General features: G+C 41.0%; 1 protein-coding gene across 1 annotated transcript in view; it reads left to right on the top strand.

Moving 5' to 3' along the window:
• The window catches only part of CACNA1B (calcium voltage-gated channel subunit alpha1 B), a 249,476-nt gene that overhangs the window by 91,484 nt on the left and 130,572 nt on the right, over window positions 1–27,420 (top strand). Inside the window, exons 12-18 of the mRNA XM_074210540.1 lie at window positions 8,725–8,837; window positions 10,241–10,353; window positions 15,358–15,489; window positions 16,355–16,427; window positions 19,203–19,320; window positions 21,492–21,559; window positions 25,535–25,641. Coding sequence (XP_074066641.1) covers window positions 8,725–8,837; window positions 10,241–10,353; window positions 15,358–15,489; window positions 16,355–16,427; window positions 19,203–19,320; window positions 21,492–21,559; window positions 25,535–25,641 — 724 coding nt within the window. The remainder of the gene's footprint in view (window positions 1–8,724; window positions 8,838–10,240; window positions 10,354–15,357; window positions 15,490–16,354; window positions 16,428–19,202; window positions 19,321–21,491; window positions 21,560–25,534; window positions 25,642–27,420) is intronic.

Raw genomic sequence — 27,420 nt, 5'->3', positions numbered from 1 at the left:
TTTGTTTGTAAATGTATAAATATGTATGTATATGTCAATATAGATGTGTATATTTGTGTGCGTGCACACACACACAAATTTTGTTGTTGTTATTCAGTCATATCCATTTCTATATGACCCTTTTGGGATCATATAGTGGAGTGCTTTGCCATTTTCTTCTCCAGCTCACTTTATAGATGAGGAAACTGAGACAAAAAGAATTGTGACTTGCCCAACCAGTAAGTGTCTGAGACCAGATTTGAACTCAGTTCTTCCTAATTCTAGGTCTGGCACTTTATATTATCATTTCACCGAGTTGTTTTTGTATATACATATGTAAATAAATGTAAAAGAGATCTCTTGTCCTGCCTTAAAAAAGATCATTTGGTCCTTTCCCCAAGTGGCATTGTAGAGTAGATCCTTTCATGTATGAACTGGTGTTTCACTTGATCCTAAATTGAGTTTGTACAGCCAGTATAGATGCCAATAAAAGGCACAATCAATTTCATATTGGTGAGGTTTTGGGGCCCAGCATCACCCTGGCCCTGGCTTTTCCGGGCCACTGTGGAGCTAAGCTTTTATTACATGTTAGACGTTGTGATTGCTCCTGATCTGTCTGGTCTTTGTCAGAGGAACATTTTAGACTTAGGTCATCCTATTCCGAGGCTGACTCTCCATGCCTATTACCTCAATGCCACTGTCTTTCCTCCATGCCATCTCTGAATTCTGCCTGTTAGGATTATGCCTTCCCTGGCTACCCAACTGCAGGGCCAGGGTTTAAATGCAGTCATGGGCTATCTCCTTTCCTGACTGCCCTTTAAACAAAACAAATACTTTTAGGTTTTTGCTCCTTCTGTGCACAGAAGATAAATAAGAAGTCCAGAAATACAAAGTCTCAGTGCTGAGTCTAGAAGGCAATATTTTTGTTTCATTTCTGGATGGGGAAAGATTTGTAGTGGTCACTTCCTTGCTTTATGTTCCCCTTGCTTAGCTTTTGCCTTCAGGTTTTTTTCCCCCTTCCTGTGAACCTCTCATGTTCCCTGAACTTACTCCTGTCTTCAAAATTCATTCTCTACCTTTAGACTCTAGGGAAGACATAACTACAAGTAAAATACTGCTTGAATCATAAAGTAAGATGTTTCTGGGAACAGGCTTGAGCTTATTTTCATTTCAAAGAATAACCCTTTCTTGAGTGTCTTCCCAGATTCCCTGGCCTAGACTAGTTCTCAAACCTCACAGTCCACTGAGGATTTTACCAAGTGATGGTGTTTACACAGAACTCTTATGCACTTAGATTGAGCCAATTTGGACTCTGGCAATTTGGGGGACTGGAGGCCAAGGTTCTATCCCATAGGGCACTGTGGCCAGGAGACCTGGTCTTAGAGGCTGAATCTAAGATAGTGGGAAGAGACTAGAATTGAACCTTTGAGAAATTCTCCCATGCCTGGAAACACTCCCCAGAGACTCAGTTACTCTATTAAGTCTACAGGGAATAGTTAGTTGTGGTGTTTTCTCTTAATTCTCCTAGGAGCTGTTTATAGAAGCCAACATGAATTTTCCCATTTTGGCTTATTTTCATTAAAATGTCAAAGTCAGTAAATTTTTATTCTCTGCCTTGTTTTTTTCTTGTCTTGATCTTTCTGTCTCTTTCCACATGCTTAAAATTGACCTTAGCAAGCTTTTGCACAGCTGCTTCATCTTTTATCTGCTTGGGGAATCCACGTTTTCTTAATCAGCCCTTGAATGAAGGGATTCAATCAATCAACAGGCATTTATCAAAAGTACCTACTAATTAAATGAGAGGGATTATAGTAATACAAAGGTATAAGCAAAATAGTCCCTACCTTCAAGTAGTCTATATTCTATCAAGGAAGACAGATATGCACACATATGCATAATATATGCATTCATATACATATACATACATACATACATATATATATATACACATTCAAATGATAGATTCAGAGTGATAAAATAATTTGGGGGAGAGACAGTAAGTAGTAGCTGAGGAGATCAAGAAAATCTTCCTGGAAAAGGTAGTGATTGAGTTGAATCTTAAAAGAAACTGGATCACTGTGGGATAGCCTCAAACCAAGTCTATCATTAATCCTTAAAGCTGAGTTCTAATGAATGGTATTCCACCTCATCAGGGCTAGTAAGAAACCTCTATGATGAGCTCTTGAGTATAGATTGAAATGTAATTTTTCCACTTTATTTTTCTTCTATTTTACAAAAACATAGCTAATATAGAATTATGTTTTATATGATTTCATATGTATAACTGATATATAGCTTTACTTCTCAATGGTTGGAGAGGGTGTGCAAAAGGGAAAGAATTCAGGATTCAAAAAAGTTTTAAACAAATGTTTAAAAATAAACAATAAGTTTATTAAAAACTTTTAAAAAATGAGTTTAGGGTATCAGGTAGAAACACATATACACACACAGAGGAAATCTATGAGGCTGTTGTTGGTCAACTTAACTTATTGACTTAGTGGAAATAAGGCTGAGGTTCATTCTAAGGTGTGTTCACTTAGGACTGACTGTTAAAATAAGTGTCATCTTCCAGAGAATAACTGAAACCAGCACAACCTAAATGACTGCAAGCATTTCATCAGCAGTAGGAGGGTATATTAGAGACTGTCCACTGGGCCAAGAGTGATCTGGAATAGAGTGTTAGTGCTGGGGACTGGGTGGATGCCAACTAGAGAGTTTGTATGTTGGGGATGGGATGTAGACCAAAATCAATTGAATGCTAGTCAATAAATGAGCCAATACTGGATTCCAGAGACAGAGGGATTACTTTTATGAGCTCTTCCATATTGAGGAATTTGTTTGAGCCCTCAGGCCATAGACAGGTGAATATAAAGACCTGTGGCCAGCCATATTGGCCATACACAATCATGTGTTTAAAATCTCTTTAGGACCACATAACAATTCTGGGCTTAAAGGGACTTTTACTGCTGAGGAAAGAATGAAGCCTTTTGTTTAATACATGGGTAGTTATGTTTTTATATAGGTAATATAGGTTTATATATGTTTATAGATTAACCATGCTCTGCTGTGTGATTTGGGATAAGTTATTAAATGACACTCATTTCGAGATATCATTAACACTAGATGAAAATATTTAAAACTCTGTTAAGTTACTTCTGCCTATTTCTTAAACACAGAACATGAGCATTATATCAGCTGACTGAACATTTCATTTTTCATCTGAATGTTTAGTGATTTTTGTAGACACAGCCAGTGATTTCTGATTGTCCCATTTTATGTTTATATCTTCCCCTCCGGGAATGCATGTAATAGGCTCTTAATAAGTGTCTGTTGAATTGAATTGAATTGAACTGGACTGACTAGAACTGTCATTTGTCAGTCAAGGGGTGACAGAGATGAGTTGCTACTTGCCTGAGGGGGATGTACAGGGCAGACAACCAGGCCAAGAAGGAATCAGGACTGGCATTGTCTTGAACCACACATTGAAAATAAGATTAGATTATTTGTACCAAACTTTTTTCTCTTATTAAATTCCATTATGAAATGCTTCTGTTGAGGACAGTTAAATTAAATTTCCAATCTGAATAGATGCTGGGACCCAAATGGCATTTTTCAGTCCCTAGACAAAGCAGTGTATCACAAGACCCTAGACTTAGTGCTAGTTTCCAAGTTCATTAAGTGAACTCCAGCCAAAGAATTCCCATCCATCTTTGCTGTTCTGACAACTACAGAAGCACATTGAATTCAGTTCAATTACAAGATACCATGCTAGACACTGCATATAGAAAGATAAAAAGAAATAGGCTTTTCCAATTTTCAAAGAACCTACATTTTGGGACTTCAGTGTTCTTATGTGTGTGTGTGTGTGTGTGTGTGTGTGTGTGTGTGTGTATGCATATACATGAATTTTGGGAAATGGAAGGAACTAAGATTTGAGGGGATCAGGAGGGGTTTCCCAAGGAAGTGGCAACTGAACTCATTCCTGAAGGAAGCCAGGAATTTTAAGAGGTGGGAAGAAGGGACAGACTATGCAAAGGCTTAGGAAATGGGAACTGTCTTGTTGAGTTGAGTTAAAAAGAACAGTAGGCCAGTTTGGCAAAGATAGTGTGTAAAAGTAATATGAAAGAAATTTGAAAAAATATATGAGAGGCATATGAAAGGCACACTTTTGTGTCAGTCAATCAATAAACCTTTATTAAGAGTCTACAATATACCAGACTGTAGCAAACTTCAAATGCTAGGTTTGCATTATATACTTGAGGCAATAGGAAATCAACCAGTGAATATTTTAAGAAGGGTAATGAATTGGTTAAACCTGTGTTTTAGGAATATTAAATTGGGAACAGACAACCTAAAGAGAGGAAAAACTGGAAGAGTGGAGGTAAATGCAGTCATCCAGAGGAGAGGTGATGATGAAAGAATGAATCAAATTAGTGAACCTTTTAGAGGAAAAGGATTTGAGAGATTCAGGAAGTATCATTGATTAGACTTGGCCATGGGGAGTGAGGGGAGGGGAATAACTTAAGGATGACTTAAAAGATATAAAACTGAGTGACTGGAAGAGGATGATCATGTCTTCAATAGGGAAATAGGGAAGTTTAGAGGACAGATGGATTATTTTTTGGTGGTGGGGGTGGGGAGAGAATTGTATTCCTACATACAATTCTTCTGGGGTCCAAGATTAAATGTCTCCTGGAAGCCAGAGACTACCTTGGATGTTCTGATACCTCCCCTTTGAAAGAACTAACGAATTTTGATAACCTAAACTCTGTCACTGAGTTACCCATTTATTTTCTAGAAAGTTTAAGGGAAAGAATATTGTATTTAGAGTCAAAAGATCTGGGTTCAAATTCTAGTATTGTCACTTCCTGAGTGACCTGGAACAAGTCCTTTATTTTCTTTTTTTCCCCCATCTTTAAATTGTGTGTATAGTAGTATGTATGTGGAGAGAAATGTCATCTTTAAAGCCTTCCAACTTTAAAATCCAAAGTCACAGTGACTTTATCCTCTGTTATATGACTTCTTTTCTCTCACTTTTACTTGAAACTCTGGTTTCAATCATTTGTGTAGGAAATACTTGCTGAGCTTCTACTATAGGATCCCTTACTGGAATGTCCAGGGGGAGAGGGGGAGAGTATGGTATCGGACATAATGTAAAATGGTACCTGATTAGTTACCAGATGTATAGAGAGGAATATAGGCTGGCACCAGGGAGAGAGCACCGGGGGTTGGAGTGACCAGGAAAACACTCATGGAGGAAGTAGAACTAGAAGGCTTGGGAGGAATTGTAGAGTTGGGAGCAAAGATGGGAAGGCAGAACCTGGGATACAGGGAGCTTCAGGCCTAAAGAAAAGAAATGACAGGGACAAGGAGGAGGATGGCCTATCTAAAGATACTCCCTCCCTCCCACCCAGGAACAACTGCTCCAGACCTGGTAGGTGGGCCTTGGTGTGTGCAGCCTCAGCTTTGTAGCTTTGAATCTGAGGCATGTAGATCAAAGAGCTTTTGAACTTGATTCTAGCTTTAAAGGGGACACTTAGAGAATCTGAAGGTGGGTTGCTTGCAATGGAAAAGTCCTTGTTTCAGGTGGTAGGAGGGTCCCCTTCCCAGCTGATAGCCTAAACATCTTTAAGAAGAACATGTACAAAGAGCTACCCAGGACCATGAAATGAGTCAAGACTCTACAAATGTTGTGGAGAAGGGAGACATACTCCTGTGAACCACAAAGTTCTTCATGGATTAGTTTTTGATCTTCCCTTTCAGACAATTAGGGTAAGGGACACAGACTTCCCCTCCACCTCTATATTTCACAAGGCAGGGAGAACCTATCTGTAATGTTCCATAAGAGGTAGAGATAGCAATATGTCAGAGCATCTGAATTAAGACCCATCTTTCCCACTTTACTACCTGTGTGACTATGGGTAAGTTATAAAATAAAGGGATTAGACTATATGTGTTTAAAGCCATTTTTCTATGATCATACAAATTGAGTAGTTAGTAACATGATCTTCTTTTAGTTTAGTTTTAAAATATGGCTATTAGTCAGCAGATACCAAACAGCAAGACATTTGTTGCTTAGGTGGTATATCTTAGAACAACTCTTCAGACCATTGAAAGAAAAGTCCTCCCTCCATGCCCTCCTTAGGATGCACAATGAACATATAGAAACGTATTCTGAAATCTTGTGTAACACTCTTGTATTGTGGCTTCTTGGGGATGCTCATCCTCTCTCATCTCTCATTATGTGTCATCTGTTATAGTTTTTGAAGATTTGTGGTTTCTGGCAAACCCTACTGAGGCTCTGTCTTCCCACTCCAGAATAATTTTTCCCCTCTCCCCTCAGGTTGCTGCCATCAAGTGACTGATGATACCTTGAGTTTTATTAGTCTTATGCCTACACAAGGCATCCGATCTGATCCTTGCAGGAGGACAGGATAAGTTATAGAGAAACAGATCAGTGATAAAGAACAAATAGGTTCTCCTGCCCCTTGAGTTTTATTCACACTTGGGGAGTGATCTCAGCAGGAACTACCTTATCTAGGGATTCTATGAGCACCTTTCTTACTGGGTAGGTGAATTGTATCTGCTTAAAGATCCTCACAGGCTCCCATGGAGTAGAATCCTTGAAAAAATTATGGATCTTCTCCTTTAGACCAAGGAAAAGTGACTGGGGATAAGTACAGGGGAGGGCTTGGGAGAGGAAAATCATTCAACAAATATTGATTCAGCAACTCTCATGTGATTTTCATCTACTCTGTATATTACTGGCAAATTGTCTCTTTAATGAAAAAAGTGTTTGCCTTTCTTTGTATCCCAGCATACCTGGGACATTTAATAGTTACTGATTGATTGCCAGCCAGGGAAGCAGGATTTGGAGAAGACCCAGGTCCTTAGGGTACCAGAACAGAAATATGGAATGGCAGGGGTAGAGCTAGACTCTTCTTGACCAGAGTGGTGAGAGGTAGCAATCTGTATCACTGAGGAATTAAAAAAAGATGAGCTTGTAATACCAGTTCTATAACTTTCTAGCTGTGTGAAACTGGGAAATTGACTTGCCTCTCTGGTCTTGTTTCTTCCTAGGAAGTGGGGATTGGGTATGATATTCTGTGGTCTTAAATAATTCTTTCCAAAAACTATAAGTATTTAAATTCAAAGATGGACACCAACAATTGGTTACAAAACCATTCTAATTTCTACTTTAAGTTCAAAAGCTTGTTTTCCTCATTTCTAATGGGAAAAAATTTCATTCCTTGCTCTAGAAATATAATTTCATTTGACAATGAGAAAATTGCCCTTTTCCCTTATTACTGCTGTTCAAATGTCACTCTTCAAGTTTTGCTGAATTTCTCAGCATAGAAATCTCTAGCAACATCTCTACTTGGTTCATGACTTGTAGTCTAAGCCCATGGGCTAGAATTTTCTTGATCTGCACGATAAAGATGATTTGGCTTAAGTCAATCAGACAACAAACATTTAATAGGTGCCTATTGTATGCTAGGGACTTAGGTTTCAAAGAGAGTAATAGTACTTGTAAAGGTGAGGGGAAGGGAATTTCTTTCATTCTTAAAAATGATAGATATCTTTTTGTTTTTATGTCACCTTCATTTCTCAATATATTCCTCCCTACTTACTCTTTCCCTCCCAGAGAGTATTCCTTGTAATAATTAAAAAGTGGTTTAAAAAAGGTAGTTCTGGAGTGGCTAGGTGGCCCAGTGGATAAAGCACCAGCCCTGGGCCCTGGACTCAGGAGTACCTGGGTTCAAATCTGGTCTCAGACACTTAATAATTACCTAGCTGTGTGGCCTTGGGCAAGCCACTTAACCCCATTTGCCTTGAAAAAACCTAAAGAAAAAAAGGTAGTTCTGTAAAATGAACCAGCACCTTAATCCAACCTGACCAGTATATGTAATTGTCACACTCATGGTACCCAACTTCTGCAAAAAAGGAGAGGGAAGTATATAAATTTCTCATTTCTTCTCCAGAGTCAAACTTAGTAATTATAATTACATGGTTTTCAGGACTCTGTGTGTGTGTGTGTGTGTGTGTGTGTGTGTGTGCGCGCTTACATGCTTTCTGTTTACATTGGAAGTTGTATATAATAGTATCCTGGTTTACCTTGCCTTGCATCATTTCATTAGAGTCTAAAGGAGACTTTTGCATCTTTATAAAGAAAGTTGCTGACAGACTGGTCCTCAACAGTCTCTGAGATTCCTGGGATGGGGTAAGGATATCCCTTCCCTTTGCTATTCCCAGGGAAAGGTGCTATCTGCAAATATTGGTTCTGGCTAACCTAAGAGGAAAGGGGCTTCTAGAGAACCAATCTGATATGTTACATAAGAACTGAGACGCAGAGCCTTTTCATATACAACCATCTTATGAGAGTTTATTTTATCAAAACCCAGGACTCTAGAGCCTCATTGATAGGGAATTGAGTTTTTGAATGTCTGGCCTTTGGAAGAGGAGGAAGCAGACCCAGCACTCATCCCCTTTCTTCCACCAACCACCTAACCTGGGGCCCACAACTGCTTCTTATCATTGCTCAGCTCTCCACAATGTGGTCCCAGGAGATCAGTGATAGCCTATCCAGGTCTCTACTCAGATGGAAGGCCATGAAGATTATTTGGGCAAAGTCATTTCTTCAGGAGAAGCTTCTTCTTACTGTAAAGGATCTCTGGTGTCTAGCAGGCACCTGGGGAACTTCCAAGGGGGACCCACAGATAATCTAGTCTCTTTTCTGGCTTCTAGATTTTGCAGAGTTTGTTTTCCTGGGGCTCTTCCTCACTGAGATGTCTCTGAAGATGTATGGCCTGGGACCAAGAAATTATTTCCATTCGTCCTTCAACTGCTTTGACTTTGGGGTGAGTGATTACCTTAGGGACTCAGAATGGGTGTCAGTAGGGAGCAGAACAATGGCCATACCCCAGAACCTCATTGTTGTGTTTTATGACTCGTCTAGTTTTTGATTTGGGGATTAGAGGAACAAAGTTAAGCAATTTTCTCCTTTTCATTTTAAAGTCTCCTGATGAGATTGGCATGTATTTTAGCTAAATATGTTATTCCTAGTCTCTAAGGAAAATTACACTAAAAACATCTAGCCAGAAACACCAAATTCTAAGATCTTAAGCCAGCATAAAAAAAAAATTCTTCATCCTCAATACCATCGACAAAGGTAGCTGGTCACCTCCCATGTCCTTCTCTATCTTCCAAAATTATAATTTTCAGCTGGAAGAAAACATATGCCTGTAAGACTTTCCATTTCTTGAATAAGACTTTGTGGTCACTTTCTAGTTTTCTTTTTGACGTTGGTGAAAGGGAAGAAAGAGTTCTGGACCCGGAGTTGGGAAACTGCTCTAAAACTTGTTAGCTATCTAACCTTGGGTGAAATGCTTCCCCTTACTCAGTCTGTCTTCTCATCTCCAAAATAGATACCAGAATTGATGTCAGGGAAGGACTGCATAAATTCAAAAAAACAATATAAATGTGAGATTTGGTTATTCTGTCTGTTTTACCAATCTTAGCATTGCATTGTGGATAAGACACAGGACCCAGAGTCAGAAAAACCTGGGTTCAAATCTACCTTAGACATTTACTAACTCTGTAGCCCTAGACAAATTGCTTAACCTCTCTATGCCTCAGTTTCTTCATCTGTAAAATGAGGGAGTTGAACTGAATGACACCTAAGATAGTTTCCATCTCTTTATGATCCTGTGAATCAGGTCAGCAAATTTGATAATGTCCCCAGACTCTCCTCTCATATACATGCCTCATATACATTCTCTATGTAGAAGAAGCAAAATAATAATAATAGAGACAGTGCTGAGAGGAGGAAAGTATTGGAGAGAAGTAGAGGCCATCTGAGGGATATACCTGTTGAGCTAGGATTGAAGGAAGGTGAAGATCCTTCTTGGTGATCAGAATGATTTGTACAGATAAAATGATATTGATTCTTCATGTACAGAGGGTGCTGACAATTTGACAGGATTAGGGTTCTGAATGATCTGATATGGAAGAGAAGTGAGGCTATTAATGTCTGGCCCAACCTGGGGGCTTCCCTGGGAGGTAGCTCCACCCACTCAGATTTGGAATCATGTCCTGGGCCTTGCTTCTTCTCTAATTACTGATCCTTCCTCCTCTTTTCCCCTATCCCAATAAGATGATTAGATGGGAGAGGGAAGCAGTTCCCACATTTTATTCCTCACCTCATTGAGAGGGTACATACATGTAGACCATTTGGGGGGCATTTTCCCATGTGTTCATACAGGTCATCGTTGGAAGCATTTTTGAAGTTATCTGGGCAGCCATCAAGCCGGGGACTTCATTTGGTATCAGTGTGCTAAGAGCTCTTCGATTGCTGAGGATTTTCAAAGTCACAAAGTAGGTCTAGATTGTTCTGGCCCCTTTTATCTCTGCTCCAGAGAATTCCCCTCCCACTTCCTACCCCTCCTGCCCTTTCCTCAAAGCCTCCTAATCTGAATAGCCAGGGGTGAGTCTGCTTAGGTTCTTTCTTTCCGGTTCAATAGTTGAAATTAGATTTTCTCATTGTCATTACCCAGATACCCCCCCCCCCCCCCAGTCAATTAGCAGTCTATTTGTTCTATGGCTTTGAACCTGGACATGTTTGCTATCCAAACTCTGTTGTGATGTCCTATTAATCATAGGACTGTCCTGTTCTGATATAAAGACTTTTTTTTAGCATGGGACATGCTAAAAATCTCTAGCATAAAGCTCCAAAGCACATGGAATTACTTAAATCTCTCTTGTGAAGCTCTGTTTTAGTTGATGGGATGTCAATTTTGTGATAGAAAGTCCTGTTGGTAATGGAACTGGCTGGTGTAAAGACCTGATAAAACTATGGGATTATCCACTTTGTGGTGAAAGTCTTGATAGCTATGAGACTTCCCACTTTCTGATATGAAACCCTATTAGGGAATGTTCCCAGTCTAGAGCATATTTGCCTGTCCAGGTCTCTACTGTAAAACTCAATAGCATATGGTACCTTATTGAAATCACTGGTGTGAAAGACCCTCTTAACTACAGGAGATGTAGTCATTATTACTGTAATAAATTTTCTTTTCTTCTCTGATAAGACAGCAATTATTAGGAATATTAAATTACTTTGGGATCTATTCTCCTTATGTGCTTTTTTAGGTGGAGTTATCTGGAATCCTGAGATTTCCTAAACTATAACTGTGCCTACAACACCTAGAGAAGGAATTAAAAATGACAGCATATTATGGTTGCCTTGGGGGTGGTGGGTCTGCCCTTCTAGAGATGTTCAGACTTAAAGGCTGGAAGACCATTTGTTAATATACCATCAAGAACCTAACTTAGATTCAGAATGCACTCTGAGACTTTCTCCAACTCCAGGATTCTGGGATTTTACTGTCTTGATTCCTGAGAAAGGATGGGGATCACTGGTTTGAAACTAGGCCTATTTCTTCATCTTCCCTTCTTTCCTCACAGCCCAACTAGGAAACCAGAGTGAACAGTTTGGTCAGTTGGACACCACTGGTCCCCTCTTCTCTGGCTCCTGTACATATTAATGTGAAGGCAAAGCTGGGAAGATGCCTGTTCTGATCCTCAACATACTCTGTGTCTATCTCTGAGGAGATGATGGCTATTCTTTAGATGCAAGGCTTTAAAAGACTTGACATTTATCATAATTTGCTCTGATGTTTTTGTGTTCATGCATATCAGCTTTCTGTTATTCATATCCTTTTGGAAGAAGGTTCTTGGAAGAAAAGAAAGTAGCTTTTACCTTCATTTTCTTACTGATTTTAGTGGATTAAATGCTTGCCTTTTGGGGGGAAGTCATGAGGAATAATAAGTATTTTTATATCTTTGGCCCCAAATAGCTATCCCATTTACTTATTGCTGGTCTCAGGGATCTCTAGATAATCCTAGAGAAGGGCTCACCTACTCAGGAGCTATCTCATCACTGATCACTCTTACTCTCCGTCCAATCACTCCCATAAATAGGCAGTATTGTATCAAAGAAAGAGCCACTGGTCTTGGAATTAGGAGACCTTGATTCTGGGGCTTATTCTGCTAGCTGGGTGCCCTAAGCAAGTCATCTTACCCCTCCAGGGATAAAATTTAAGCATGGTATAATCACATCTCTCTTACCTCCTCCCCTCAAAACTGTGAGAATCGAATGAACATGAAAATCCTTGATAAGCTGTAAAATGTTATAAAACATGTTATTGATTTTAAAATAGCCATTTTCCCAAAACAACCAATCAGAATACATTGAGAAAACATATTGGTAAAGAATATAAATTACTCCTCTGAAGGTAGCAATTTTAATTTTGTAAAAGTCGGGTCGGCTAAGTGGTATATTGGATAAAGCACTGGCCTTGGAGTCAGGAGTACCTGGGTTCAAATCAGGTCTCAGACACTTAATAATTACCTAGCTGTGTGGCCTTGGGCAAGCCACTTAACCCCATTTGCCTTGCAAAAAAAAAACCCCCACAAAACAACCTAAAAGTCCCAGGCTATATCCAGGCTATATTCTGGCACTTATAGAGGTGGGGGTCCTGAAAAGGGGTGGGACTGGAATGGGTGGGATCAGACTCTCTTGCCCTTTATTAGCTGTGTGACTTTGAGTAAATTTGAGGAGGTTTTTGTTTTTTTAAATGTTTGATCCCATATATGAAAAATGAGAGCAGCTGCCTCTAGGCCCAGGATTATTTATTGCTTCCAGCTTTCCCAAAACCTCTAAGGCAGTTGAGAAGGAAGGTCTGAGAGGGATCTAGAGTTAAGCTTGGGACTAGTGCCATTTATGGCTAAAGCCATTTTTCCTTCTTGTGGCTTGAGAATAATACTGGGTTTATCTATTGCTTAGGTCAGGGATACACACACATACATCCCAAGAGTTAAGAATGCTGATTGGGTGACTGTCAGCCCTGCCATGTCTTTAGCTTTTTTTTTTTTTAACCTAACCTCTCTTCTTTTTCTGCCTTCCTTCCCTCTTTTTCCCCTCTCACTCTTTCCCTCTTCTTTCCTCTCCCTTCTCTCCTTCCCTCTTTTGTCCTCACATTTTCTACTTCCTCTTCCCCCACCCCCTTCTCTTTTTCCACCTGCTCTCTTTCTCTCTTATATCTCTTCTTTATTTTCTCTGCTCTCTTCCTTCTTGGATTTTCTCATTGTATAAGAACATCCGAGACCAGAATGTATCTACTCCTCACCTCTCACTACCCAACAGCCTACCATCTACCATGAATACTGTGTTTACATCATCAAAGCAGGATAGATCAGGACTCTCTCATCTTTCCAAAGATAGTTAGGTGGTATGGCATGGAGTCAGGAAAAGCGGAGTCCAAATTTGGTCCCAAACACTTACTAACTGTGTGACCCTGGACAAGTCATTTAACTCTACCTGCCTCAGTTTCCTAAACTGTAACATGGTGCCAATAATTGTACCCACCTCCTCAGGGTTGTTGTGAAGATCAAATAATATTTGTAAAGCACAGTGCCTAGCTTAATAAATGCTTGTACCTTCCTTTCAAAGGAGAACATAAAACCTCCACTCTGTCAGGTCTCAGCTTCCTTCTTTCCCAGCCTCCCTTCCCTTGGACAACCTCCAGTTTACTCTTGGCACTGAAGATGATGTGCTGGGGCCAGGCTTCTGGCTACCTGCTCTATTAGAATACCAGATCATCCTTCTCTGGGTGATGGCCACTGTTGGCTGCTGCCTGGTTTCTCTCTAATTTTTGGTCAGCTGTCAGTTGCCTTGTTTAGGGGTATTCTTTCTGAACTGAGTGTCACAGTGGCTGCTCCTCATTTTGACTGGGCAGTTTTTTTCCCCCCTGTTGCTTTCTTTGAGGTTCCCCCTCTTCCTGGGTCAATTTCCTATCTCCTCTTGTTTCCCATTCTTAACTTCCTGTAGTTGTGTGAGGAATGTGTAATAATAATTGTAATCATAATAACTCATACTTCCAATAGGATTTTAAGTTTTTATAAAATTCATTCCTGATCACAATCCTGGGTATGTGTGTGTGTGAGGGGGAAGGGGTGGTGTAGGTGATATGTGATTATCCTTACTTTACAAATGAGGAAGCTGAAGCTCAGAGAGAATAAGTGACTTTCTCAGGGTCATGTAGCTAGCTAAGTGTTAGAACTCACATCTGAACTCAGGTCTTGACACCAGGACTCTTTCCCCTATAAGGTTCTTATTCTTTCAAACCACCCCTCTTAGACATTTTCTTCTGTTTCCCAAGGGATAGAGATTTTGTTCTCCCTTCAGGGATTTCATTCCATAAAGTATTTGTGGCCCATCTCTCATTCACACTCAGGAATCCTTTAATTCAAATAGTCCTCTCTTTTTCTTCTCTTTTCTTTCTCTGTCTCTTCCCCCCCTTCCTTCTTTCTTTCTTCTTCATTCTCTTTACTCCCCCCCTTTTTTTTCTCCCCTACATAAACTGCATAAGAAATTATATGACTGCTTTGTGAGACCACAACCCACCCTCACCTCCCAGATCCCCATGGAATGTTCCTTGTTAGATAGAACAATGGCATGTCAGCAGAGACTCACACCTCAGAGTCCCAAAGGTGCTAAATATGATGTATCCTCATGTGTGTGTGTGTGTGTGTGTGTGTGTGTGTGTGTGAGAGAGAGAGAGAGAGAGAGAGAGAGAGAGAGAGAGAGAGAGAGAGAGACAGAGAGACAGAGAATATGTGTTTCTGAGTTTTCTCCTGGGATCACCTGGTGTTTCTGTCTCTTTATCAGATACAGTTTAAAATGAAGGGCTTGGATTAAAATGTAGGATTCTTAATCTTTTTTATGTTTTATGGACTCTTGACAATCAGGTGCACATTTAGAATTCCCTTCACAGAATGATGTTTTTAAATGCATTAAATAAAATGCAAAGGATTATAAAAGGAGCTTATTATATTGTTCTCAAATATTAAAAGCAACAGGTTCATGGACCCAGGTTAATAAACTGTGGCCTAGGTAGTCTCTTTTAGCTTAAAGTTTATGATTCTATGAGCTTGTGACTGTGGCAGATGTTACCTAAACCTGCTCTATGCTGGTCTGTGCTTGACTGAAAGAAAGAGGACAGTTAGGTGGTATATAAGCTTTGAAGTCAGGAAGATCTGAACAAGTCACTTAGCCCTGATTGCCTCACCAAAAAAAAAAAGAAATACAATTGGCTGAGAGAGAGGAGGTACAAGAGCATGAACTATAGAATCCAGGAATCTATCTACTGAAGGCCAAAAGGAGATATAAATAAGAGTAGATCACTGGGGACAGCACCTTCCTATCTGTCTGACTAGGATTATCCTAGAATGAGACCTTGGATCTCATCCCATGAGTCACAGAAGGACAGCAGCCAAGAGTCTGGTCTTGGAGGTCAACTTAATCCTCATTTACTCTAGGTACTGGAATTCCCTTCGGAACTTGGTGGTCTCCCTGCTGAACTCCATGAAATCCATCATCAGCCTACTCTTCCTTCTCTTCTTGTTCATTGTGGTATTTGCCCTGCTGGGGATGCAGCTTTTTGGAGGACAGTAAGTGGATGAAATGACTTTTCCTTCCCTGTCTGTGTTGGGGGCTATGAGCTATGACTCATTCAAGTGGGTGGCATAGGCAGATGTGGAAGGCTGATGGCATCCATCAACAATCACCTTGGGAAGGGTGGGGGTGGTGAGAAGGGCCAGTGGCCTCAGCTTGAGAAGAGTACAGAATTGGGTCTGAGACAGAAGCAGATAAACATAATGTCAATGGAGCCATTGCCCTGGGCTGCCATTTTGCATCACCTTTTACTTGGTAAATAATGACTCACTGAAGGAGGCTCCCGATAATGGTGTTGCTTCAGGATCTGGACCTGTTCTTGTTCTTCCTGGTACTGGAGGGAGCCAGAGAAAATGCTAAGGCAGACCATGGGGCAGGACCTGACTGAGAGACTATGAGATGAGGTCATTATCTGGGTCAACTTCTGGAGCTACATTTGGGATATCTCAGGATAAAATTTCCATTCTCTGTAACCCAATAATTCTGTGATCTATAAATCTGTTTCATTTTTTCTCCATTGCAACTAGCAAAGTCTTTTTGAGAAATTCAATTTCTATATTAGAAGTAATCATGAGGCATCTAGGAAAAGACCAAATAACCATTAATGGTATTTTTCCTCATATCTCCTGTTCAAAGGATTCCAGGGTAAATTGTTCCTGGAGAGTTGGGGTCCTGAGATATAGGATTGACCATGATCAGGAGCAACAGGAGCTTGTCTGTGTAGAATTGCTAGTATAAAGGACAATTTAGGCACTGTATGGATTGACCTACTGGTGATTTATGCATGTATGGGAGCCTCTGAGGTAGCCAGCTGAGTCCCACTGTGGACTGTCTCTTCCCACAACTTTTTGTTTCTCTCAGGTTCAATTTTAGAGATGAGACCCCGAACACCAACTTTGATACTTTTCCGGCTGCAATTCTCACAGTATTCCAGGTAAGACTCTTAGTTCCATCTGCTTGGTAAAGCAGCATCAGGAGGATGAAAGGGTTTATGTTCTCCAGAGAGATACTGTCTAAGGCAGTGTCACCATGCTTTAATGTCTTTCCTTCAAACATACAGGATGAGGTGGGGCTCCATTTTTGTGAATAGGAACTTAAGGTCCCCTCAGACTTCTTTTCCTGCTTTGCTTGGGGGCCAGATTAGAGAGTACTTCATATATAGTACACTCTGGCTTAGCCCTAAATGCTACCCCACTTGCTGGAAAGGAGAGAATCTTCCCCATACTCACCAAATAGGACAGTGATTTTTATTAGGAGCAGCCTGGAGGTTTACCATCTAGTTGCCAAGTGCAGAGTTGGGTGCTGGCTGGGACTTGGGAGTAGGCAAGGGGAATGGGATAGAGGTTCATCAGTGTCTTGATCAACCCAGGTAAGGAAGAAGTCTGAATCTCCCTTTGAATCTGGAGGAAGGAGGAGAGAATAAATTTAGAGATAAATCTTGGGTCAGGGGAATTTGAAAGCTTCAGGAGAAAGGAAGCAGCAAGGTATATCAGGAAGATCACTGACCTTAGAACCAAAAATACTGTCTTCAAGTGCTGGTTCTGCCACCTGAGTGACCTTAAACAAATGACATCACTTCTCTGAATCTGTTTCCTTCTCTGTAAAATGGTCCAGACCAAGCTTCTTTCTCCTTTTCATTTTGAAGATAAGGAAACTGAGGCTCTGTTGCTTACTATCTAAATGAGTGACTTGGGGAAGTCACTTTGCTACTCTGAGTCTTAACTTCCTTATCTGTTTAAAAAAAAAGCTAAATGGCACAGTGTATAGATTGTGTGTTTGACTTGAAATCAGAAGACTCAGCTTCCTGAGTTCAAATCTGACCTCTGACACTTAATAGCTGTGTGATCCTAGGTTAGTCACTTAAAACTGTTTGCCTCAGTTTCCTCATCTATAAAATGACCAGGAGAAGGAAATGACAAACCACTCAGGTATATCTGCCTGAAAAATCACAAATGGGGTAGGAAAAAGACTGAATTGACTGAAATCATCATCATCATCATCATCATCATCATCATCATCATTATTATTAATTGTTCTCCAGTCACCAATCACCTCCAGTCCTATGATGACTTCAGTCCCTACTGCAGGTCTGCTGAACTCAAGCAGTATTTATAGTACACAACAAGGATGTGTTAAAAAAAATGTTCAATGCCAATTTCTAAGGTGTAAATATTTATAGTGAAAGTTTACCAATCAGCTTGGGTTAAAGCTGGCTCTCAACACATTCCTAGCTATGCCCTCTTTCTGAGAGCAGAAATAGAGAGAGGGGAGTGCAGGTCTTTGATAGTTGCTCCAGTAGATGTAGGACAGGCCAGAAGGGCAGGGAGGGAGGCCAGACTTGAGCCTGAGTGACCCTGACTGGGGTATTCTGAGAGGAGGCAGCAGAGTGAGTCCAGGATAGATAGAGAAGGTAATGATGAACTGACAGGAGCAACACAGTTAGAAGCCCAGGAGAAGTTAGAGAAAATGTGATCCAGTCCTTAATCTCTGAAGATTGAAACACCTTCTGTCCCTTGGTGCCTCTGCCTCTGGTTAAGCTCTTCCCCAAAAGAAAATATCTGAGGTTCTTTTAAAGCATAACAAAACAAAACACATGTGTTTTCATCTTTCTAGGTCAGGAAGTCCCTTCTTCCAATTCAGATTGCTCCTTTCTCTCATACATATAGTCTTTGCTAGCTTCTTTGGGGGTGCTGAGATGTTGAGTGACTTGGCCAGGTTTTCAATCAATATATTTCAAAGGCAAGATTTGAACACAGGTCTTCCTGACTCCAGGGGCATGTTCTATCTACTATGTCACAGAGACCTCTTTTTGAGGTTCTTCTGAATTTAGATGAATGTTTGAGCGGTTCAGGGGTCTAGCTGGGTGCCTTGGATGATCTCCAGTTCCTTTCTAGTATGACAGCCTCCCCATTCACTGCCACCTCATCCTTTTAATGCAAAAGTCTTGATTTATAGGCTCTCTCAGAGAAAAACATGCTTTTAAGACCTTTTATATATACATCAAGTGCTTCTGGCTAAAAAAAGACTTGCTGGATAATTATTTCTCCTCTGTGAGCTGCTCGGTAAGCCTAGGGTCTTGGAATTATATTCTAACATCCTCCCTTTACCTTAGCCCAAGGCCTCAGCAGGAGACATTCAGGGCAGCCACGTGTTCTCTCCAGATCCCTGCCCTTCATTCCTTCTCCCTGACCCAGCAATGACTTGGTACTGATAGGGTCTCAAATGTGCCTCTAATATCCCTTGTCTTAGAAGGCAGCTTTCCTTTTTCTCTGCTGTTTCATGGTAAGAGGTCCAGACTGGGGCTCTCTGAAGTGAGGGGTGGATCTGACAAAGGGGAGACAAAAACTATTCACACTTATAGATTACATGATGATTTAAACCAACATGTAGTCAATATGTGGGGCAAGATTCAAGGGCCTGGGTCCCCTCCAGTTTAGTTGCTGGAATCTTGACCAGTGACTCAAAGACTTTTCTTGGTCCTTAGCTTGAACTCTCACTATGGGTTCTGTGTGTGGGTATGTGGGTGTGAGGTATGTGTATATGTGTGTGTGGAATGTGTGTGTGTGTGTGTATGTGTGTGGTGTATGGCATGTGTATGTAGTGGTGTGTGGTGTGTGTGATATGTGTGTAGTGTGTGTATGTGGTATGTGTGTGCACACATCCATATATGTACACCACACATCTCTCTCCTCTGCTCTTCACCCCATAGATCCTGACAGGAGAAGACTGGAATGTGGTGATGTATCATGGGATCGAATCCCAAGGTGGAGTCAGCAAAGGAATGTTCTCCTCTTTCTATTTTATCATCTTGACACTATTCGGAAACTGTATCCTTTGGCCCTGAAGTCGGGGCTGGGTGGATGACCTGTGGTGAGGCGCCCCATTCTCTGGACCTGGTCTTTCTTCCATCCAGAGTAAAGAGCTGGAAGAGGAGCCCAGGTTCTTCCTGGGCTCTCCTGCAGCCTGGGCCAGTGCTTGGGCCCCAGCCCAGGTCTGGCCAGCTTTGGAAAGTTGCCTCTACCTGAGTCACTCCTGATCACCCCAGCTTCTGGGAGGGTGTATGGGGTGGCCTCTGAGGGAGCATTTGGTCTGTGCCTGAATTACAAAAGCCTTCATTAAAGACCATTGGGGTTCAGCCTATTGGCAGAATCCATGTTTCCCCGACATTCCCCAAAGCATGGACAGAGCCCTACTTTATTCCAGACTTCTCTGGGGACTTAGAGTGCGGAGAAAACAAAGGCTAAGGGGGCAGCTAGGTAGTGCAGTGGATTGAGCACCAGCCCTGGATTCAGGAGTACCTGAGTTCAAATCCAGCCTCAGACACTTAATAATTACCTAGCTGTGTGGCCTTGGGCAAGCCACTTAACCCCACTGCCTTGCAAAAAAATAAAAGAAAAAAAAAGAAGACAGAGGCTGAGCAGGGAATGCCTATCTTCTGGGAAAGAAGACCCAAAGAGAAATGGACTAATGGTGGTAGTAGTGGTAATGGTAGGGTCGTGGTGGTAGTAGCAGAAGTACTAGTAGTAGTTGGAGAGCTCATCTGGCTTGTCTAGGATTTGGAGTCACAATTTTGGGTTAGAATCCTAACAGCCAGTTAAAATACTATCTGACTTGGGATAAGTCATTTTCCCTCTCTTGTACTTCACTCTTAATTTATAAAATAGGGGCATTGGATTAGATAATCCCTAAGGTCTTTTCTAACATTAAAGCCTGCAGTTGAGTGTGGAAGGGCTACCAGAGTCAAGAGGAATCATGGATTAAATAGAATGGGCTTCTCAGAGCTGCACTGTGAAGGAGTGGAATAAAATGGTAGAGGGACAGTGATAAGGAAGGCTTAGGGTTAGGGAGTGCATGAAGTAGGGAGGCAAGAGATTTGTCTATCCAACAAGGAAGGTGACTGAGAAGAAAGTCTGAATGGGTAGAAAGAGAGAAAAGATGGTGCGAGATGGGGCAACTGGCCCAGTTTCTCACATTTATTATTGAAACAATGATGTTCTGTTACTATCTTACATAGAGACAAATAGTATATAAATATATACATATATGTATATATTTATATAAACACATATGCATGAGCACACACATATCAGGCCAAGTCCCATGTATAAAGCACACAGAAATACCCATCTCCAGCGCAGTTTAGCCAAAGACAAGTCCATAGTCACACATCTATACACAAATAACATCTATAACTACATAGAGGCATATACATGTATACCTAGCAATAGGTAGGTACACACCTGCACATTTTCAGACAGACCCACAGTCCACGTGCATGTATACCTTTACACACAGATTCATACATTCTCACTGTTATACATGTGCAAGACAGTCAAAGACATAGCCCCAGTTAGACATACATACATATTCATAGCCTCATATAAACAGATAGGGGCACCCCACCTCCTTATAGTCCCGAATGGGAGTCTTGTCATAGTAATACACACGTATGCTTGAGCACATCTAGTTTTACACAAACATACACTGACTAAGCCACCATCTTAAACAGACAGTCATGTTCACATGCCAGACAGTGGCTCACATTGTGGCACTGACCCCTCTCAGACTCTCAGAACCTCTTCCTTGTTGCCATGGAAATAGAAACTGGGAGACTTTATAAACCTTAATATGAATTATTATCATTTTTATTATCTGATAACCAACTGGGTTTCTACTGCCATGGGGAAGAGGAAAATACTACCCCACCACCACCAAAATGACTTATGTCCTTTCTGGAAAAGCAATGCCAGGGGATTGAGACCACTTACTTTGGAGAAACTATCAGGCTTTACTGTAAAGTAATTGCTGTTGGTGAGTTGCTGATGGAACTCCATTCAGGAGAATGAGGAGTGGGTCAGAAGGGTTGGTGGCATGGGAATTCACAAAATCACAGAACTTGTTCTTTGTACCAACACAGCCTACAGCAGGGGATAGAGGAGAAATGGGGGTGGGGGAGGACCTTATCTGGATGTTCCTTCCTTAGCTGGAACCTGATCAGACACTCTTCTAAATGTCTTCCTGGCTATTGCTGTGGACAATCTTGCCAATGCCCAGGAACTGACCAAGGTGAGCTGGGAGTAGGCATGAACAGCTGGTGAGGTAAAGGTAGAGGGAAATTGGAGCAGCTTTCTCAGTTTCTTCACCAGGGCTTGTGACTGGAAACCCCCTTTGGCCTGACTCAGATCTCCTTCTCCAAGAAATAAGGGATAGACTGGGGCTGTCCATCCTAAGAGTAGCCTTGTCTACCAAAAAGAAACAGGACTGGAAAAGGTAATTGTTTCTAGGCATGGAGATTATCTCCCTGAATTCTTGTTTCCTCACCTTTCTCTATGGAATATACTGGTTGCAGAAGGTCAGTGATTCTAGTCGTGTGTGTGTGTGTGTGTGTGTGTGTGTGTGTGTGTGTAGGATGTGGGCCAGTAGTCTGAACTGAGGACTCTTACTCCAGAGTCAACTTTGTAAGCAGAAAAGAAAAGTCCTTAATCTGTAGGGTAGGAACTACTTTTTCTTTCTCTCTCTCTCTCTCTCTCTCTCTCTCTCTCTCTCTCTCTCTCTCTCTCTCTCTCTCTCTCCCTCTCTCTTCCTTCCTTCCTTCCTTCCTTCTTTCCCTCCATCCCTCCTTCTTTTCTCTCTTTCTTTCATTCTTTCTCTTTCTTTCTTACCTGACCATAGATAGAAAAAACATGAGTTGCCTTATGTGACATTTGTCCAAAGTGGGAGTCAGTGTAACCATTTCAACTCTTAGAAGAGTCCTAGAAAGGTAACCCCAGAAGTGGGTGCTGTTTTCCTAAAAGAACAAGGTTATTTCCACTGCCCAGTTCTGCCCCTTTCAGACTTTGTCTGGGGCTCAAGGGTCATTCTAAGGGTAGACCTCAGGCACTAGGCTAGCCAGCCTCCCAGACCTTGAAAATCCTTCACATATACCCCACCCCATCTCCCATCCCTCAGAAGAATCCACAAAAGAATCATTTTCTCTGGATAGACTTAGATTACTTCTTTGCTGGATCCACACCTGAATTCTTTGGATAAGCTACAGAGGGGAGGTTGGTCTCCAATTGGAACAGAACCCCCTGAACACCAGTGACTCCTTGCAATTGCTTATTCCAATTTGTGAGTAGTGCCATTTCAGGCACCAGTCAGTTTGAATCCTACTTGTCCTCTTTAGGCAGGCATAGTATAGATGACTGTAGGAGGCTAATTTTTAGAAGAATACATCAATAAGAGTTCTTGATAGAAAGCAATGAGGCTTGTTGGTCTGAGGAAGAGAGGCAGTATGATATTGTATGTGAATTCTTAAGCTTTGAATGTGTGAGGATGTGTGTGTGTGTGTGTGTGTGTGTGATGGACCTCTTTACAGTCTGGTAAAGCCTACAGACCCATTTTTAAATAATTGAAGGAAATGCTAAATTTCAGTTATAGGTTAGTGAAAATAAAGGTGATATGTTTTTCCTTTCTTTCTTTTTTCTTTTTTCTTTTTGTTGAGGCAATCAGAGTCACACAGCAAGTATCTGAGGTTAGATTTGAACTCGGGTTCTCTTGACTTTGATGGTGGTACTCTATCCACTGGGCCACCTAGTTGCCCTGATATTTCTTTCCTACACAAATTCATGGACTCCTTGAAATCTATTCCCTGTGAATTCTAAATTAAGAAGCCTTGATATAGTGGAGGTTTGGATTTGACATCTGGACAACCAATTTACCTATGCTGTGTGAGCATGAGAAAGACATTTAATCTCTCTGAGTCTGAGATTTTTTTTATCTATAGAATGGGGATAATGACAGCATCTATCTCACAGGTTACTCTGATACTGAAATGATATAATATACATGAGGCACTTTGTAAATCTTGAAATCCTTTATATATGTGTGCTATTATTATTATTATTATTAGTAGTAGTAGTAGTATTTTTATTCTTAGAGAAACCCATAAATAGCACAAAGCCTATAGTTCTAGGCAATACATATCCCCAAGTTTGATAAATACCAGGGAAGTTGATTCTAAGGTATTTGAAATGGTTTCTGGAAATGGCAAGGAAGAATTCATATATTATAGCAGAACTGGGACTTTCTACTAGCCAGGAGCTGAAAGGTTCTATTTTATCCCCTAGCAACCCCTGTGCATACCTCAGTAGTCTGCCTTCATCCACTGGCCAGGTCCCCAGATCTCCAGGGAGTAGATGATTAGGCTGCTGCCAAGACATCTAGAAAGTGACAAATATAGCAAAAAAGAAAAAAATTGAAACCACCTAGAAAGCTGCAACTCTAGCCAGAAGGGACAAATATAGTCAGGAGTTTACAAACAGATTGAGAAAGCTAGAAATTTAGCTAGAAAGTGAGAAACATTGTGTTTGGCAAAGCGAATGGACATATAAAGGGAATGAGAGGAATGAGAGGATCAGAGAACAAAGGTGGGGGCAGGAATATTTGACACTCTTCCTCTCACCACAGTGAGACCAGTCCTGCTCTGGCTAGTTCAGATATCCTGATAGGCAGGATCCTAACCTCATAGATCTAGAGACAAAGGGGACCTTGGACACTAGTTAATCTAATGTGCTCATTTTACAGATGAGGAAATTGAGACCAACAAATGTTAATTGATTTGTCCAAGGTCACAAAGCTGGCAAGTAACAGAACCAAGTTTCAATATCAGGTTCCATTATTAAAAATTCAGGATACTTTCCAACATACCCCTTGAAATAATACCTCCTGATGGTCAGAATCAATGTGCTATGCTGGATGGATGTTCATGTGGAAGGAAGGATGTGCACAAACTTTCACAGGGAGACTGCTGTTCAGGGGCAGCTAGGTGGCAAAGTTTAGTTTCCCAGTCAGGAAGACCTGGATTCAAATCCAGCATCAGACACTTACTAGCTGTGTGACTCTGACTTAACCTCTGCCTGCTTCAGTTTCCTCACCTGTAAAATGAGGGTAATAGTAGCATCGTCCAGGGTTGTTGTGAGGATCAAATGGAAAGATATCTGTAAAATGCCAGGCACACAAAGTAGGTATTTAATAAATGCTTATACCTTTCTCCTTCTCTTCTTCCCCTGATGCTCTGACGGAGCTTTTGGATTGCTATTGGTCAGAAAATCAATGTGTTGTCCCATTTGCCCATGTGGGAGGAAGGATATATCCACTGGGTTTTGGGTGGCTGACTCTGGCATATTTCCAAATTCCCCAAGACAAAATGAACTATTATGTACTATAATAAGTACTAATTGTGGCCATTTGCAAGATTAGAGGAAGAAAGATGGAGTAGGGCAAGAAGAGATGCTTTTCAAAGCTTGCTCCACAGGTGTCACAAGCACCCAGGTTAGAAATTTCTCTACACCCAGAGTCCCAGCTGTATTAGTGTGTAGAGTATGCTTTAACTTTAGAAATAGTTTTAATTGCTTTCATTAGGTTAATTAAACTAGAACTCTGGACTCATTCCAAATTTCCTAAATTGGATTGTGAGACAGAACTGACTCTTTCAAATGATTATGTAAAATTTCCAATTCTTCCCTTGTCCCACATCACAGACAAATGGGCTCCTGGACTGGAGCCTTCTTGATTTAGGCACCTCATTGTTCTCTGCGGTTACCTCGGAAAGAACAGAATTGCTTATAAGCCAAAAAATCTCTTTAATGAAACCCTGAAACTGTCCCACATTTCCCTTCTTTATAGTGCAAACACAGGCTTGGCTTATTAAACATATTGTTCACTGATTAACTGGTCGTTCCAGATTCTTTAGCCTTTTAAATCGTTTTTATTTTAAGAAGTTTTATCCTACAGGTTTGATTTTAGAATCTGATTCAAGAATGTACAAGAAAAAGTTGCCTCAACCAGACCCTCCATTAAGTTCACATCTCTGCCACACTGGTCTTTTTTTTTTTTTTTTTTTTTGTGCTTTCAAGAATCCAAAGCCAAGCCTTTGAAGGGATCCACTTTTAGCATGCTGTGTAGCCTTAGGCAAATCACAAAGCTTCTCTGGGAGTCAGTTTTCTCTTCAGTGAAATAAAAGAAGTCCGTAACTTTGTAACTTTCTGATTTTCCAAACAGGATGAGGAAGAATTGGAGGAAGCAGCCAATCAGAAACTTGCTTTGCAGAAGGCCAAGGAGGTCGCTGAAGTCAGCCCCCTATCTGCTGCCAACATCTCCATAGCTGCGTAAGGGTGGTTTTCTTCTGGGGGGGGGGGGGTGCCCAGGATGGAAATCTGCTTTGTAGATCAGGGAACTTGGGTGCAGCTTCTGTGGTTCACTGACTACTGTACTCTGGCTTCCTCATGGCCAGACCTAGAAGGAAGGAGTCAGAGGTTGAAGCTCTTGTCCTCTCCTTTCCATGTGAGCTCTTGAAAAGAATTCACCAGGTGAAGCCTCATGATTGCTATGAGATGGAGTAAGAGGATTATGTGAAAGGAAGAGGATTGCTTTGGCTTATGGGGTAGAGATGGGGGAGTGCTGGGAGCCTACCATGTTCTATTAGGAACAATATGAGAAATCTTATGTTGTATGGAATATCCTCCAGGAAGGTCTGAGCCAGAGTTGGAGGTCTATTGTTACAGAAGCCTTTAGAAAGAGACAGAGAAAGGTAGTATAGAAAATAGGTGGTGCAGTGGATAGAGTGCTGGGCCTGGATTCAGGAAGATCTGAGTATAAATCTACCCTCAGACTCTTTCTACCAGTATGAACCTGGGCAAATCACTTCACTTCTGTCTGCCTCAGTTTTCTCAGCTATAAAATGGGGACAGAAATAGCATCTACTTCCCAGCTTGTTATAAGGATTAAATGAGAAAATATTTGTAAAGCACTCAGCATGAAACCTGGTACATTGTTGGAGCTTAATAAATGCTTGTGTCTTTCTTAGTTCTACCTTGTCCAAGCAACCAAAAGAAAGATATTTGACTTCATTTTAACTTAATTGAAACAAAACTACCCTTTAAATTCAAGTTGTTGTGCTTCTTCATTTTGTTCCTTTCAGGGACACATCTCTGATTTTACGTTCTAAGTTAGTGAGAAATAGGGAAATACAATATGAAATTTTGTCTTTTCAGCTTTTCAGCCATGACTCCTTTATAAAGCTAGACATACCACTACTAAGTGCCCTACAGTCTTGAAAGAATTAATAAGGAGGTCAGATTAGCAAAATCAAAGAGTATAGAGTTTGATTTGGTGCCAAAGGACCTGTTTTCAAATCTTAACTCCACTAACCTGTCACTTGTCTTCTCTCTGGGCCTCAGTTTTCCTGGGATAGAAAAATGTAAAAATTCTGTTTTTGGTTGAAGGCTGCTTTTGTGTGAGTCTCTCCTGCATTGGGATTTGGTATTTCCATCACCACACAAATGACTGATGGACCACCAGCCAGCAAATCTTCAGTTTATTGTTAGTTTTCATTTGTCTTGGTCTGGTTAGTTTGATTCCCAGGGAAGTCTTGGAAAGTCTGACTTTTTACTTTGCCACTTCCCCAGCTGTCATAATTCATTTATTACTCTAGAGTTTTATTGGACAAAATTGTCCCACATCAACCTCAGAAGTTCTGGATTGAGAATTCAATTCAGTAGTTGAGTGAGAGTTCAGGTAATAGACCTGTGGAAAGGTAGTAGATGATCAGTCATTGATGAGAGTGTTCACAACACATGTAAAGGTTGATTCCTAGCAAAACCCACAAACATGAAATAGTACCTGGTTTGTATTTCTGGAACTCTTGCCCCCTACCTCATCCTGTGACCCTCAGGGATAGGGTTCCTCTTTTTATAGAAATGTCACAGGAATTGATTTCCATTTTTTTCTAACCTTTTCACCTGGTGAACTCTATTGGGGAGATATCTCCCAGTTAACTGTGACAGGTTAATAACGGGATAAAGGGCTGGGGGGGCAGAGGGGGAGGGAGGGACAATGATTCTTTGGAAATATGTATGTTTGAAAGTAATACAAATCAAGATAAGTTG

Source organism: Macrotis lagotis, chromosome 1 (genome assembly GCF_037893015.1).
Source record: "Macrotis lagotis isolate mMagLag1 chromosome 1, bilby.v1.9.chrom.fasta, whole genome shotgun sequence".
Lineage (NCBI taxonomy): Eukaryota > Metazoa > Chordata > Mammalia > Peramelemorphia > Peramelidae > Macrotis > Macrotis lagotis.
This window is presented reverse-complemented; position numbering and strand designations above follow the sequence as displayed.